Source organism: Cydia splendana, chromosome 27, assembly GCF_910591565.1.
Source record: "Cydia splendana chromosome 27, ilCydSple1.2, whole genome shotgun sequence".
NCBI lineage: Eukaryota > Metazoa > Arthropoda > Insecta > Lepidoptera > Tortricidae > Cydia > Cydia splendana.
The window spans coordinates 6440962-6458948 of NC_085986.1; the positions used below are offsets into that span (position 1 = coordinate 6440962).

At 39.0% G+C, this 17987-nt stretch overlaps 1 protein-coding gene across 1 annotated transcript in view; it reads right to left on the reverse strand.

Annotated features, from left to right (window-relative positions):
* The window catches only part of LOC134803750 (homeobox protein PKNOX2-like), a 41723-nt gene that overhangs the window by 7266 nt on the left and 16470 nt on the right, over nucleotides 1-17987 (reverse strand). The window contains exons 2-4 of the mRNA XM_063776584.1: nucleotides 2371-2470; nucleotides 1289-1478; nucleotides 504-633 (exon numbers count right to left, since the gene is read on the reverse strand). Coding sequence (XP_063632654.1) covers nucleotides 504-633; nucleotides 1289-1478; nucleotides 2371-2441 — 391 coding nt within the window. The 5' untranslated portion in view covers nucleotides 2442-2470. The remainder of the gene's footprint in view (nucleotides 1-503; nucleotides 634-1288; nucleotides 1479-2370; nucleotides 2471-17987) is intronic.

Consider the following 17987-nt stretch of genomic DNA (forward strand, 5'->3'; position numbering starts at 1 on the left):
GCCATCTTGCGGCCAAAATCGAAAACTTAAACTTGACATTGACACTTCACTAAAATAAGCAGATGCTGCCGTCTCCAGTTCACTATCCTTCACTCGTTAAGGGTCTGCCATCTTGCGGCCAAAATCGAAAACTTAATCTTGACATTGACTGTTCACGCCAAAGCAGCCCTGTCTTCTACAGTTCATAATCCTATGCTAGTTGCAGGCTGCCATCTTGTGGCTTGAATCGAAAACTTAAGCTTGCCGTTATCTATACTCTGTATCTTTAGGTATTTAAATAAAAGTAAACAAAATCTACCCTCAAATGGCTCCTTAAGCCAGTTGAGGGTAGATGAAAACATTCACGATCAAATAATGTAGGTTAAAGTCAAGTCGTTCAGTGACAGATCCAGGCGGTTTTGTATTTGGTTGGTTAACCAATAAATGCTATAACTACCCGAAAATGTACAAATTGATTACTTTTATTTAAATACCTAAAGATACAGACTATATAGTATACCAACCTCCCGTGTAGTCAGTCCGTAGAAGATTCTCACTCTGCATCTTCGTCTTCAAGCAGGCGATGTACCGTCCGCAGAAGTCGCGGCATAGCTCCTGCACTTTCTCTAATTCTAACAGGTGAATCCTGAGCACCTGGAAGTAAAGAGTAAAAGGGTAAGAGAAGTAAAGTAAAGAAGAATAATAAGTCCAGTGCAGGGCTCGGAACCGGTATTGAAATACCTGTTAATATCGTTCCAAAATCGTTATATTGTCGTTCATAAAAAAAAAACAACGGGTTGCACTCCGGGAGTGCCGGCAGAAGTGAAAATTCAACGACATTGTAACTCAAAATATTAATAACAGCGCCATATAGTGCAAAATGTCTGCAGCACTATGTATAATTGAGGTTAACGCCATCTAGCGCAGCTTAAGCACATCTCTGTGAGTACTACTGGTACTACAGTTATATTAATACCAGTTTCAGGGAAACTCACTAGATGGCATTTAAATCAAAAAACAATGACATTGTCCGTCACACATCATAACGTCACGCAAGCGCCCTGCGCCGCCTAAATGAAACAGCAGGCTCAGGCATACATTTTCGCCGTGCGGTAGAAAGAGGAGAGACGCCTTATGCGTTACGCCTTACGCTGTCTCGAGTTTATCATTTTTTTCCCCACCTCAAAAAGTGCACAGCGCCGCTAAAGAAGTTCTCTTAACCGGTAAGAAGAGGGAACGGAACTTTTTGGGTCGCAGGGAACGATATAATACATTTTTGAAACGCTATAATTTAATATGGAATGCTCACCTGTATGCTCTTAATCATGAGCCCATCAATCTCCGGGTCGTCCACCAGGAACGGGCGCCGGTCCCTGCGCTGGTGCTGCACGAAGGCCTGCAGGTCGGCCCCGAAGGCGTCGGCGGCCGGGGCCTCCGCCCCCGCCGTGGCTTGCTCGCATCGCTCGAGCAGGAGGGCTAGCAGCGGGAATAGGGGATGTCTGGAATGAGAAATAGGGTTTTTATATATGTTTTTCACATATTCAATGCGGTTATTAGTTAGGCTGTCATTAGCTAAATGTTCCTGGTGCACAAATCAATACTCAATGTATGACAGGACATTAGGCACGTGTAGACAGATTTGACGAACGTATATACGTGCCCTAGCCAGCTAGCGCGGTAGTTCGGACCTCTAAACTAACTTTTTTGATGTGGGCGAAAGAGCTGTATTAGATGAAATATGATGACAGTCCATAGGGTATTAAACATTGTGAGACGCCATTGTAAATGAGTTTTCCCTGTATCGTTTGATCATGTTTTAATAAGACACAAAAGATACATGGTCCGCTCTTAATACTAGACACTAGACTAGTAGATCGACGCTTTGTTCACCTCGAACTGCGCTTGAACGCAGCTTCAATCCCAGCATAACTCCACCATCCGTTTTCTATACATAGCCTGCTCCTATAAGGTACACTTCCTTGTAGAAGGCCCGCTTGTATGTAAACACTTTATTTATTTATTTAAACTTTATTGCACAGTAAAAATTGTACAAAAGGCGAACTTAATGCCAGAAGGCATTCTCTACCAGTTAACCCACCTCTACCAGTTAAGTACTTTATTGTACATAAGACAGGTAAAGGCCCGCCGCCTCTAGGCTTCCCTGCCTCTAACTGCGCCTGGTCGCCATCAGCTGCGACTTTCATCCCTCTGTTACCATAAAGTGCTAGAAGGTACACAGGCCGTTCCTATAAGGTACACTTACTTGTAGACGGCCCGCTTGTCCGCTTCCTGCGCCTGGTCGCCGTCGGCAGCGGGTGCGGCGCCCTCCATCCCTCCCCCAGTTATCTATTGCTATAAGGTACACAGGCCGCTCCTATAAGGTACACTTACTTGTAGACGGCCCGCTTATCCGCCTCGAACTGCGCCTGGTCGCCGTCGGCGGCGGGCGCGGCGCCCTGCATCCCTAGCACCGCCACCGCCCCGCCACCATCTGAAACAAACAGACATACACATTAGACACAGATGTACTAAACTGTCGTATCAGATGCATCTGGCCCTGGACTCTGACATCGGTGCGGTACCGAAAGCAGAGCGGCTGGAGGGCTGGGCTGGAGATTTGTAATCAGTCTTGTCGAGTAAAGACTGCGAGTTGAATAACTTATTTCGTTGAAAGCCCTCGTCATCCACGATTGATGGTCCTGATGTGCTTCCGATAATATGATACGCCCACGATTCTCGACATATATATATTTCGGGGATCTCGGAAACGGCTCTAACGATTTCGATGAAATTTGCTATATGGGGGTTTTGGGGGGCGATAAATCGATCTAGCTAGGTCTTATCTCTGGGAAAACGCGCATTTTTATGTTTTTATATGTTTTCCGAGCAAAACTCGGTCTCCCAGATATTTATAGGTACATTAACTGCACAGTCTGCACACTTTCAAGTTAGTTTACTGCATAATAAGCTGGCATATTACACTTTCAAATCAAATCAAATATCATTAATATCAAGCAACTAAGGGGTCATCCATTAATTACATCACACGTTTAGGGGGAGGGAGGGGGTCAAGAAAATGTGACATGTTGTGACAAGGGGGAGGGGGGAGTCACAAATTTTGTGACGTCACTTTAACTTCATCAGTAACCGAAAATTTATTAAAATTATTTTATTCGCTATACAGTTAAATAACAAGATAATCGTTTTTATTCGTTCAATTTTATTTCTTAATCAGTTTTGGATTATAAAATTACCAATATTTCTTTTGTCAAAAATATGTTGATTCGTTGAAGAAATGTGACGTCACACCAGGGGGGAGGGGTTTGCCAAATGTGACCAAGTGTGACAAGGAGGGGGGGAGGGGTCAAAAAACCTAGAAATTCGTGTGACGTAATTAATGGATGACCCCTAAGGCCCATAGATACATACCTTACAAACTAACATACATACAATAGTAAATCTTACAAGCTAAAAATTATTTCACGACACGGCGGTTTTCAGTTGTGTCGCATGTTCCATGCATGATCAGTTGTGTACTTTAACATTAAGGGACCCACTGATTACCAGTTCGCCGGACGATATCGGCCTGTCAGTTGTTCGGAGCTGTCAAGGGGCCCACTGATTAACAGTCCGCCGGACGGTATCGGCCTGTCAGTTAGAACAAAATTTTGACAGTTCCGAACAACTGACAGGCCGATACCGTCCGGCGGACTGTTAATCGGTGGGCCCCTTAAAATTTTTCTTTTAACTGACAGGACGATATCGTCCGGCGGACTGGTAATCAGTGGGCCCCTTTAATGAGCAAAAAATAATAAATATTCCCGAGACGCCATCACCCATGGAGCTCAACTGGAAGTGGAAGTCCTATCAATTATTTATGTGGCAACATTTTAGCCTATCAAATAAGCTGTCACCTACAAACTGTTTTTCATTTCACAGTAATTTTATTACCAGATAAGCTTTTTAACTCCCCACATTTTTAACAAATTTCACAGCTACGAGGCCAATCAAATTAGATCCGATAAAAGCGTTTTGAGGAATTAATTCCCAGCAAGCTAGATATCATTTTTACCTTCATTGGGTCCTAAATTCGTATAATCCGAGTTTGCTCCATACCAGAAGGTGTGGATAAATTTTGGGGGTCTTGGGAGATACATTTTACCTTTGATTGACAAAACCACTAGATGTAGAAGGAACCCACCGTGAAAATCAATGTTACTACCAACAAGGTTGTTGTAGAGCAGACACTGGTAAAAAAAAATCATATTTTGACATAAAAAAAAAATTAAAAAAAAACTGTAAATGAGCAAAATTTTTTCCACAACCCCTGGAAGGGAGAAAACTCGGATTACGCTAATTTAGAACCAAATGAAGGTACTAAGACGATTTCCAGCTAGCTGGGAATTAATTCCTGAAAAAATCTAATTTGATTGGCCTATACAACATTTAAACACCCACACAATATCTTAGATATTAAACAAAACACTACGGAAAACTAGAAACCATTACCCTCACCCCAAACAATAGCCAACACACGCCGCAACTCCCGGCAATAAAAAGAGATATTAAACCGCCGGCACATTCATCACAAATGTTGCAGATTGATATAAGATAAGATACCCTGGCGTGCGAGACTTGCAGATAATGGCTTTTATAAGGCTTTTTAATTTACCTTACAAATATTCTGTTATCGCACGGACCTGACGTGAAAGGAGTAAACTTCCACATTGAAATGACAATTGGATTGCCCCAGCCCCAATTTGGAACGGTCCGGGTTAGGTTAAAGGTTAAACTTACAGATAAATGCCCTTACCAGATAAGCTATGGTGGCTTAGCGGTAAGAGCGTGCGACTTTCAGTCCGGAGGTCGCGGGTTCAAACCCCGGCTCGTACCAATGAGTTTTTCGGAACTTATGTACGAAATTATCATTTGATATTTACCAGTTGCTTTTCGGTGAAGGAAAACATCGTGAGGAAACCGGACTAATCCCAATAAGACCTAGTTTCCCCTCTGGGTTGGAAGGTCAGATGGCAGTCGCTTTCGTAAAAACTAGTGCCTACGTCAAATCATGGGATTAGTTGTCAAGCCGACCCCAGGCTCCCATGAGCCGTGGCAAAATGCCGGGATAACGCCAGGAAGAAGAACGCAGTGCCAGTGTTATTTTAAACGTCAAACTTCTATGAAATTTATGACGTATAAATAACACTTGCTCTGCGTATGCTATCAAAATCACTGCAGACTTTTCTTCTTACCCGACTGTACTTCTTACCCGAAAATCACTGCCGACTGGGCCAAAAAATTAAAGGAGTATTTTCTTTTAGACCTTAACACGCAGTACGTTTATATATGTAAACAAGGATATTATTTCCCAACTTGCCTATTCACCTGACCTCGCCTACAGCTATTGGGATCGTAATTAACGAACAAAAGAACCCTCGCATTTGAGGAAAAGAGCGTTTTGCTATTATAATTATCCTTTCTAAGATCGTGGCACCGAACCACTACAATTTGATCCATCCAACTGTGGTGGTCCAATCCATCAAAATATCTTGGAGACCGAGCTTGGAAAACTCACGGCCCGATTCTAACTTTAAGATACGTCAATCAATAGATCTGAAAACGATATGGATTAGATATCTCAGCGTCACATGTGACGTTTCTTCAAACAAATACGCCACTTTTGACACTGACAAATCTAATCCATATCGTTTCTAGATCTATTAATTGACGTATCTTAAAGTTAGAATCCGGCAGATATAAAAACTCAAATAATGCGCGTTTTCTCATAGATATGACCTGATAAATTCCGCTACTTGACGCTAGATGTCGTCTACGATATAACGTGCGTTTTGACACAGAATAAATAATAGTACTACCGTACAGAAAGGAAACTTCCTACAGAACCGAAGTTTGACAGCGGTTCAGGGTCGAATCATGATTTCCCTTTCTAATATAAGGCACTATCCCTTTCGGCTATTTAGGGTTGTCAACATTCAAGTGATTATCTTATCTGTGGTCGTGCACGCAAAAGGAAGTTAAGTGGTGCCAACCCTAATAATTGCTCGGAGCAATGCTGAGCCGAGCGGAGCCGAGTTTGGCCGAAGTCAGGAATTTCGCACCCCTGGTTTTGGTAAAACTGATTTATGGAGTTACCACTCTTTCTTTGCTTATATTACCCTATGGTAACATAAACAAAGACAATTGGATAGAGGTAACAACAGGCTTAAAAGGTGAGAGTCAGGATGGCGGGTGTACCTAGATAAAAATAATCAAAAAGCATACCATATTTTAGTACCTAATTTGTACTATTTGGTACCTCCTTTAAAAAAATTAGTACCTCACGGTATTAAAAGTTATCACCAAAAAACATTACACCCGCCATTTTGACAGTCAGAATGGCGGGTGTATTTTATTACGCAATGATCCCGCGATTATTGATAAATTCTATAAAAGACAAATTTTTCATATTCATTTATAAATTGAGCCACATTATTTGTGGTTTCCGAGTTTTACTCATTTTACACTTTACATTGCTATTACAATTTTACAGGCGCTTCGATTTTTAACCGTATCGATTTCGTTTTTAAGAAAAAACGCTACGCTACAACTATTGTTATTACGCCAGGATTTAGTACCTTTTACGTTTAATTTGTTACCCTTTCACGTTTAATCTGTTAAGTTCAATTAACTATGAAAATTACCTCTTACAAATGGCCAGGCGCGATGTCAAAGAATTCTTCCTATGAAAAAATTCCGCGTACCGTGTAGGTACCTATACCTACTCTTAAGTCTATCGTGATTACTGATTAATAAAATAAAACCCGCAAATTATGTCTGTTTGTCGGTATATTAGTGTGATGAATATACTTCTTTGTGGGATCCCGTTGATTTTGCTAAGAAGACATACGATTGAAATACATACCTTTTAGAAATACAAGCAATTATTTCATTTAACTATTACATGATGTTTTTCTATCGTCTTGGTACAGTTTTTCTTCTGACAAGGTCGCTGTGTCTGAGTATGAATATGGCACGGAAAGCGACCCCACAGGGAATATTACGCAAAACTCTGCGTAGAGGGCGTCACTAGCACCAACACAGGGCCTACCGCGAAACACGAAAATCAAAAGTTCGGTTTCTGCCTCTCTATCACTCTTGCACATTCGATCGATAGAGAGGCAGATAACGAAGTTTCGATTTTTGCGTTTCGCGGTTAAGCCACTTGTACACAAACCGCCTTGAGTATCAATGTCTAGCCTAGTTCGGACTACATAGTCGAGTGGCGAGTTGCAAGTATTACGTGTCTGAACACCAACAATTTAGTCGAGTAGATTAGTCAGTAAATTAGTCGAATGGATCCATTTTGTTCTATTTTTTCTGGCGAGTGAGCCTCCCCGTGGCCTCACTCCACCACTCTTACTAGTCTTCTCGACTAAATTTGTGGTGTTCAGACACGTTTAGTAACTAAAATTCTCACTGTATGTATGTTGGTTTTTCGGGGATACTTAGGGGGGGGGGGGATTTAAGGTCAATGAGGGCATTTCCGTCATAGTTTAAGTTCACTTTGGCCGGTCATAACTATGATGATATTAACTTTTTAATAAACCTTATCACTGTAATAGATTAAGCATTTATTTAACCTATGAGATATAGACGACCAGTCTGGCCTAGTGGGTAGTGACCCTGCCTGCGAAGCCGATGGTCCTGGGTTCGAATCCGTCTAGGTACGTCAAGTGAACATAAATGCCACTATACCCTTAATCGAAACTAAACCTTAGTGAACTCAATATAAGGTTAAATTTAGATTTTATTCCCAAATATATTCTTGGGGCAAATCCGTCCTATTTTTAAATTAAACCTTTAAAAAATGTTTAAAAATAATATCTACTTTTTAATTTTAAATAATACAGCACAGATATCTTAGATTGATGTACGAAAGCTACCACGAATTTATATGAGAAATTTGACAATTCAGTAAAAATCTCGCATCACTGCATGAGTATGATATGAGTTATACTTACCTAAGTGAGTCAAATCAAAAAAGGTTGGTAAACACAAATTTTAACCACCCATGGTTTCTCACCAAGAGATTATAATGTAAAATGGATAAAAAGACCGATAAACATGCATATCGAACAATAATAAACATACTAAGGGCTGATTTAGACTGCGCGCGAACTCGCATGCATTTTAGTTACATTGCGGACTGTTGGTTACGTCCAATTCAACCGACCGATCAAAAACCGCAGTGTAATGAAACTCGCATCGTCTAAAATTCTAAATTAGCCATTATTAAGGCCTAACTTACATCGTCTCATCCCAACTTCACAAAACAGAGCAGCACACTTAGCTCGATATCAAGTTCGGAGCGCACCTGAACTTTAATAGCGTTATTTTTTTTCATTTACTGGCGACTGAGCGCTGTTTCTGACTACTGTTGTGATCTGTTTTTGACTACTGGTATTAAATATGCTCTCTGCTTTAGCGATCGAGTCAGCAAGTGCATACTGTTGTTAGAATAGTCGCAAATGTTGTTGGACGGATTTACTCCTCTGACGGATATTTGGCCACATTGACCTTAATAGTTTTGTTTTTCACATTTTTCCTTCAAATATAAATTTATTTTTCAGTGTGAAAAAGAAATGTTTTGTAATGTTCAATTCGAGCGCTTTCAAATGGTATCCTACTCGACCTAGTAACTATAGACTTGTAAATTTTGCCCCCTCTTTATATTGGGCATTTTCCATAATTATTAAAAATTCATAAACAAATAATCATTCCAAATTTCAAATCGATAGCTTCCGTAGTTCTCGATATATTTAGCGATGTGACATACGGACGGACAGACGGACAGAGTCGCACCATGAGGGTTCCTTTTGTACTTTTTTGGTACGGAACCCTAAAAAGGACATCAACGGGACGAGAAGTCATATACCGACAAACAGACATAATTTGCGGGTTTTATTTCATTAATCACCATATACTTAAAAGTAGGTATTAGGTACACAATTACAAGCACAATGAAGAGCAGAATTTTTTCATACGAAGAATTCTATGACATGGCGTCTGGCCATTTGTAAGACGTAATTTTCATAGTTAATTGAACTTAACAGATTAATCGTGAAAAGGTAACAAATTAAACGTAAAAGGTACTAAATCCTGGCGTAATAACAATAGTTGTAGCGTAGCGTTTTTTCTTAAAAACGAAATCGATACGGTGAAAAATTCAAGCGCCTGCAAAATTGTAATAGCAATGTAAAGTGTAAAATGAGTAAAACTCGGAAACCACAAATAAAATGGCTCAATTTATAATTGAATATGAAAGTACTAAAAAGGTACTAAAATTTGGCTTTTATAGAATTTATCAATAATCGCGGGATCACTGCGTAATAAAATACACCCGCCATTCTGACTGTCAGAATGGCGGGTGTAATGATTTTTGGTAATAACTTTTAATACCGTGAGGTACTAATTTTTTTACAGGAGGTACCAAATAGTACAAATTAGGTACTAAAATATGGTATGCTTTTTGTTTATTTTTATTTAGGTACACCCGCGATCCTGACTCTCACCTTAAAAGCGATCTCTTCCAGACAACCTTTGGGTATAGACAATAGAATTAGAATATACGGTAGGTGCAAAAACCTGCAGAAATACTGTTAAATTTAATGCTAAGTTATCAAACGTTATCATGACATCTTCTTAGCTTAAAGGGCCCACTGATTAACAGTCCGCCGGACGGTATCGACCTGTCAGTTAGAACAAAATTTTGACAGTTCCGAACAACGGCCGAACAAAGGCCGATACCGTCTGGCGGACTGTTAATCAGTGGGCCCCTTTACCAAGAGTGTTAAAGCAAATTCTTATTATATTCTTATATATACCAAAACGACTATTATTTTCGCAATCGACATCTAGCATCGAGTAGCGGAATTATCAGTAACGCTACTTGATACTAGAATTCTCTAGTGTCGCGACTCACGAAAATTGTATTGAACAACAATTTACAACGAATATTAAAAGCAGAAGGATTTGAAAATAGAGTTCCGGTTAATCCGGTTATAATATTAGCTGAAACTGAGAGCTGAAAATTGTTGAGCAAGCCGACCACTGACTAACAGGCCGCCGGACGATATCGGCCTGTCAGTTAGAACAAAAAATTGACAGTTCCGAACAACTGACCGGCCGATATCGTCCGGCGGACTGTTAGTCAGTGGTCGGCTTTAGACTTTTCGGTCGGTGCTACATCTATTGTCAAGTAGCTACTAGATGCTAGATGTCGACTACGAAAATAATAGTCTATTTGGTACTAAAACTGAAGTATGGAGTGAGCACTCTATGTATTGTTTTCCCTATGGCTTTACCAAGAGTGTTAAAGCAAATAGCGCGACGTAGGTACCCCCGCAAGGCTCGGAACCGTTTTTTTCTTCATACAAAAAATACCGGTATTATTACGTTCTTTGGTTTATTATTTAATATTTAATGGGACAATCTAATAATACGAAATTGTTAACTAAATACATGATTCAGTCCTACGTAAAGAGCATAAAATAATTTAAAATATTGGGCTATTTCGGGTTTTACAGAAAAACCGGTTCCGAGCCCTGGGTACCCGACACTTTTCTGGTATGTCCGTTATGCTGGTTTCACTAAAGCAGGGGTTGGCTGTTGGAATAACCGCCCTTATTGCTCCCGAACGATTTCTGGCAAACAAGGGGCGATTATTGGCGTTTGTTTTAATAATTTAGCCTTTGTATTACCCTGGCTGGTGGCTAGGCCTTTTTAGGGTTCCGTACCCAAAGGGCAAAACGGGACCCTGTTACTAAGACTTCGCTGTCCGTCTATCTGTATGTCTGTCTGTCACCAGGCTGTATGTACCGTGATATCTAGACAGTTGAAATTTTCACAGATGATGTATTTCTGTTGCCGCTATAACAACAAATACTAAAAACAGAATAAAATAAATTTTTAAATGGGGCCCCATACAACAAACGTGATTTTTTTGCAGTTTTTGGCGTAATGATACGGAACCCTTCGTGCGCTAGTCCGATTCGCAATTGGCCGGTTTTTTCTCAGTTTTGTCTTCACATATACGGTCATGCATTAAGTTATAGGTCTCAGGCGGTATCCCTAGTGTAAATTTCATTAGATAGCGTACGCTTTTGCGTTAAGTATCATTTTGTATGGGATTTTGAGTTTTCAAAACGTCCCGCTTGGTGCGCTCTTCAAAATCCCATACAAAAATAGACATAACGCAAACGCTCGTCACGCTATCGAATTACATTAATAAAATAAAATTATAAATAAATAAAATAAAATTATAAACTTACTTATACGTAATAGAACTACAAGATTAAAAGCTTTACTATTAATAATATCGTGTTTTCTAATAAGCCTGGACGTGGACGCAGTCCAATATGTTGGTCCGACCAGATCCGCACCGCTCTTGACTCCACAGTTCACATGGCTTTCCACACCGCCAAGGACAGAACATGGAGAGAGATTGTGAGAGAGGTGATTCAAAAGGGAGGTCACGACTGTCAATACTGAGGATTACGACGCAAGGAGGATTTTCTAATAGTTGACCCTTATTCAAAAATATGTCCACTAGCTAGGCCAATCAAATCAACTCTTGGGATGTAGCAAACTCGGATACAAACAAAACGCATTTAGGACGATGAAAGTATTAAAACTATTTCCAGCTTGCTGGGAATTAATTCCTGAAAACGCTATTTTTGGCTTACACTCGATTAGAGTTAGACCAAGAAAAGTCTGTAGCGATTTTGATAGCCCACGCAGTGCAAATGTTATTTATACGTCATAATTTCATAGAAGTTTGAAGTTTAAAATAACACTTGCATTCGTGGGCTATCAAAATCTCTGCAGACTTTTCTTGGTCTAACTCTATCCAGTATGCATTGTCTATGGATAAGTCACGTCAAACCATTCTCCAACACAAACGGGAGAATTTTCCAGAAATATTCTCGAGTATTGCTTCAAATAGAGAATGTTTCTGCAGCGAGAAAACGCACACTTTACATTCTTCTGGAGTTGCTGTAGTGATGTACCTAATACTGTTCGTATCGATATTAATAGACCTAACTCATGGTTTTTAGCAAACGCAAAAAAAAAGGTTTAATTACTGGATTACAGCACCTCAAGTAATTTCAAAATTAGTAATTCTTTTTGGGTTCCATTTACATTAAATAATTTAATATTTAATTTAAAGTTAATTTGTCCATGAGTGTGCATTACGATATAATTTCTGACAAGTAGTTTTTAAATCCTGCCTCATTTTGTAGTTAAGATAATTATTTTTAAACAAAGCTGTCGATTTCGTGTTAAAAGAAATATTTTATTTATCTTCCATATAGATTTCCATAAATTTCAAGATCCAGTAAGATGTATGATGACACTTTCACACAAATTTGACGATCTCCAATTTGCAGATGGAAGAGTCCATCTGAGCTAATTTTGCACTGACTGACTCGAACAGAAAAAAGTAAGGGGGTTAAGGGGGCGTCATTATATACGTCATAGTTTCATTAAAAAAATGACATTAATGATACCATTGCAAATGCTATGCAAAGTAGAGTTAAACCAAGAAAAGTCTGCAGAGATTTTGACAGCACACGCAGTGCCAGACTGCCAGTGTTATTTATACGTCATAATTTCATAGAAATTTGACGTTTAAAATAACTGCACTGCGTGTGCTGTCAAAATCTCTGCAGACTTCTCTTGGTTTAACTCTACTTTGCATAGCATTTGCAATGGTATCATTAATGTCATTTTTTTAATGAAACTATGACGTATATAATGACGCCCCCTTAACCCCCTCTATTTACTATTTGTCGATATTAGATATTTGTCGCCAACCTAGCAACACTACGAACGCGGTGAAACAGATAAGTTTGCCATTTAGATTCCGAACGTGCGCGCTCGATCCGTTCGAATTTTGAATATTTACAATACACGTATACCATAGACTGGAGAAAATGCGGAATTTATTGAAAGAAGCGTCTTTGCCTTATGAAGTACGTGCGTTTGTCGATAGTTTGCTTAATCTGTGGTTTCGTTTAGCGTTCTGTTTCTGCTGAATCAACTGGAAACTCGCATTTCCAGTAGAATTTCAAAATGGCGAATTAGTCTCGAGAATATTTATTTTGTATTTTGCTCATTAATTTAATTTTAAGTGTTATTGATAGCTTATGCAGTAAACTAACATGGATGTGTGCAGCTAATAAAGTTATACCTGGGAGACCAAGCTTTGCTCGAAAACATATAAAAACTCAATAATGGCGTTTTCCCAGAGATAAGACCTAGCTAGATCGATTTATCGGTCCCGAAAACCGCCATATAGCAAATTTCATCGAAATCGTTAGAGCCGTTTCCGAAATATATAAATAAACAAGAATTGCTCGTTTAAAGGTATTAGATAGATAGATAGATTACTCTCGAAACGCGTTTAACCATTCTTATGTTAACACTCAGCAATCCATCGTGGCTATTTGTAGAGTCCAGCTATATATCACTTTACTAAAAGCAACTACCGCACAACATTACGAGCACACTTTTAGCATTGGCGAAATCATCATAAATGGGGTTGGCAACTGTCAAAGGTTTGCCTAGATGGCGCCATCATAGCTTGCCCCTTTTTCTATGAGATTTGGCTTAAAGAGCTGGCATCCAGGGTATTAAAAAAACAAAAATTTGACACAATTCTAGGGATTGACGGGGCAAGCTATGATGGCGCCATCTGCTAAAAACTTCCACCGGCCAACCCCATTTGACGGTAGCCGTTTTTTTTTTAAAGAAGCTGGTAACTCGCACTTTACCCAATTTAATCGTTGTTTGTTATCGATTTGCGATATTTACATTTCTTTCCTCCAAACGAAGAGAGAAGCAGCAAGGCAACTTAATAACAAACTATCTATCTACGAAAAGATAATTAGAAAAAACAAGCGTACAGTCCACCTAATGTTAAGCAGACAACTTAGCCCATGGATATTATACTCACTTTGCCATGGACGCTCTTAAGATAGATATAGACTAGATATAGTCTGTATCTTTAGGTATTTAAAAAGAGTAAACAAAATCTACCCTCAAATGGCTTCTAAAGCCGGTAGATGAAAACATTACATGATCAAATAATGTAGGTTAAAGTCAGGTCGTTCAGTGACAGATCCAGGTGGTTTTGTATTTGGTTGGTTTATCAATAAATGTTATAACTACCCGAACATGTACAAATTATTTGTTTACTTTTATCAAAGACATATGTAACTTCGTATAAGACGAATAAAGTCTAAGGAAAAAACGTGCCTCAGAATTCAAGTAAAAGTCATTCTCGAATAGATGGCGCACACACCTTTAGCCTATCCTCGGCTAGATGGCGTGACGACACCGTTTCATATTTAACAATTTTAACACATAGATATCAGTGAATGAACATGGATCCAAATGATATAAAAATAACAAAATCATTTTATCCATATATATACATTTTTTGATAAGTTTGTACGTTTTCATTTTGAGTTTTAGTCGTGTGTCGATAGATGGCAGTAAATTTACAGTGACTACAAAATTTACAATGACAGGACCCCTCTATACTATCTATTCTTTTTGCTTTTATTTAAGTACCTAAAGATACAGATAAGAGTATAGAAGCGTCACAAGCGTTCACCTAACTACACCGTACACCACTAAAGTTAGCCTAAGATAAGTCTGCAACGATTTTGAAAGCGCACGCAGTGCAACGTGTTATTTTAAACGACAAACTCCTATGAAATTATGACGTATAAATAACAGTTTCACTGCGTGTGCTTATAACGTTTCAGACTTATCTTGGTCTAACTCTATGTGCTCATGTTCAAAAGGTTAAAGCATACCATACAGTTCAAAGTTAAGTAAAAAATGCAGCTATTTATTCATATTATTTGCATTTAATATTTCTGCGTACACCATGCACAATATATTGTAAAATGGAATTTTTAGAATCTTTATGAAAGACGTGGCGATGTGGAGAAATTTAGTCTGCCATCTTTAATAATTTTAATATTATATGAGTAGAGAATTTATGGTGAATTCGTGAAATTATAGACAAAAAACACGATTAAAAACGTTGAACTAATATTATTACTAACGTATAGAAATGGCACACAGAATCAGTATTTTGCGCCATGAGTTGATGTTGTTTTGACAACAAACCGTAGAAGCGGAGCGTGGCTCTCGACATCTAAACGCGTAAGCGCCATTAATTTTACGGCACTTACGACGTTTTGGTCGCGTGGTACAGATTGCAATTGCGACAATTGCATTGTTTAATACGGCTTCTCTAAGGACTAATCGCAATAAGGCCTAGTTTACCCTCTGGGTTGAAAGGTCAGTTAGCAGTCGCTTTCGTAAAAACTAGTGCCTACGCCAATTCCTGGGATTAGTTGCCATGCAGACCCCAGGCTCCCATGAGCCGTGGCAAAAAATGCCGAGACAACGCGAGGAAGAAGAATATGCTTCTCTATAATAATAATATCTCAATGATTACAATATATCCAAATCATTACAAGGTAGCCTCATATTTGAAGAGTAATATTAGGTATTTACCTATTTCTCCATCTCATCATTAGAGCCTGAGTTGATCACAATGGGCAACTTATACTAACACTTTCGAAACATAAGAAGATTTAGGGCTGATTTAGACGATGCGAGAACTCGCATGCGATTTTCATACCATTGCGGGTTTTGATCGGTCGGTTGAATTGGACGTAACCAACAGTCCGCAATGTAATTAAAATCGCATGCGAGTTCGCGCGCCGTCTAAATCAGTCCTTAATCAAATAAATCTTCGAGAAATCGGTCAATATTACATAAAAACCAGCATCCCTAAGAATTGAGAACTTTTTTTAAATCGGTAACAAAATGGCAACCCTCTGCAGTCTTTCAACAAGACACTAGACTTTAATCACCACTTTTGTCAAAAGGCAGAGTGAGGGGGTATTCCAAACCCTTATCGAGGACAGGGCGAGGCGAAGGTTCGAGTTGACCAGTATAACCTCCTGAGTCCCGTTGTGCTTTTCAAAGTACATATAAAACAAACAATTCTGAGTCCCGTTGTCCTTTTCAAAGTACGTATAAAACAAACAATTATGAACCTTATTCATAACCAAAGGCATCGTAACCTCCCGAAAGAAAAATAACATAACCAAAGCTCTGACGTAATAAGGTTATAATTTCGATTTTGATTCTTTGTGGGGACTTAGCAAGATAAGAGCGATTTAGGTGTCCTTGCCTCAGCTTGTACAGTCTGGCAAAAAAGAGTAGAAATTAAAAAGTGGCAACACTGTAGTGTCGGTCGTCCCTTTTTCTTATATATATTGGTTTGAAAGGGACGACACTACATAACAGTGTTGCCATTTTTTAATTTCTACTATTTTTTGCCAGACTGTACCACATATGAGATGATAGCACGTTACCCTTGCAACCCAGCCATAATTGAGTGAATTCCTCAACTAGCAGCGCCATCTATCGCTAATTAAGGACAGTGTGAGATGAGTGCGAGACGAAGGTATGAGATGACTAGTATCATGGTATAATAATATACTCCGCCTGGTATTCCATTCCGAGATTCGCGTATGACCTAACTGACACGCGCCTACGTCATCATGCTGTTTACAGGTTCTCAAACTTTGAAATGTGGGAGAATTTTAACCAACGGTGAAAATTATTTTAACGGCATTAATTTTAAGTTATTCATGTAGAAACATAGTGAAATAAAACAAATCTAATGTATTAAATTAAACTTTATTTATCTATACAAGACAAACGTTTAAAAAACTAATTCACAGTTACACATTAATTACCAAGCTTACGACGTGAAAAGTTTGGAAAACACTGCGACTGCTGACACTGAGCGAGAAGGAAATAACAATTAACACGCGTTCGACAAGGATGACGGTCAGGGCATGAAGTTATCTAGATCCGAATTGTCAAATGTGCACAGCGCTATCCTGTGTTGCCAGTAGTATAAACAGAATTACCCGAAAGTCTGAAATTTCTTTCGTGAATCGGAAGATATTGCTAACGAGTAATTAAAAATGACGTGTTATTGTAAAATTTAAGCTAAAATACATATAAATGAAAATTATAAAGAAATATTTTAACTTATTACTTATTAACCATAGGTATAATGTACCCATGTAACATGTTATGTTGAAATAAAGTGGCAATGTTATTGTGACGTAGGCCCGTGTCACTCTGGGAATGGAAGACCATGTTTTATTAGACCATGACTAGTATAAGAGCGATTTAGGTGTCCTTGCCTCAGCTTGTACCACATATGAGATGATAACACCCTTGTAACCTAGCCATAATTGAGTGAATTCCGCAACTAGCAGCGCCATCTATCGCTTGTCGAGGACAGTGCGAGGCGAAGGCTCGAGTTGACCAGTATAAGATCGATTTTCAAATTTTATAAACAAAAATCTTCATAGAATATTGATATTAATGATGATATTGTCACACTTTGTCATTAAAAATGGCAAGGACAGTTAGCTTGGTCCAACTATCTATGTGTCGAGGTATGAGCGAGATGCACGAGCGAAATATGTCAAAATGAAATCATTAACAACGATTTGCAGGTTCGTATCGGCGGCACTTGGCAGCACTATTGGCAGAAACGTCGGCCCGGACTGAAAAAGATTCAGTAATTGTCTACGCTCTCCAGTTCGGAAATAATTGACTTAATTGATCGAATTCGCAGTTCGAAGTTCGAACGAGTCTTGATTTTAATTTGTTTTGTATTGTTTAAGTGGGTACAGTTAGGAAAGGTTCTAACATAAGGTCAATTCAAAATAAATAAATAAAAGGCTGAAATTAAAGGGGCCCACTGATTACCAGTCGCCGGTCGATATCGGCCTGTCAGTAAACGCAAAATTTGACAGCTCCGAACAACTGACAGGCGGATATTTATGATTGTCCCCCCCAAATATTTTATTATCTCGGGATATTCTTATGGT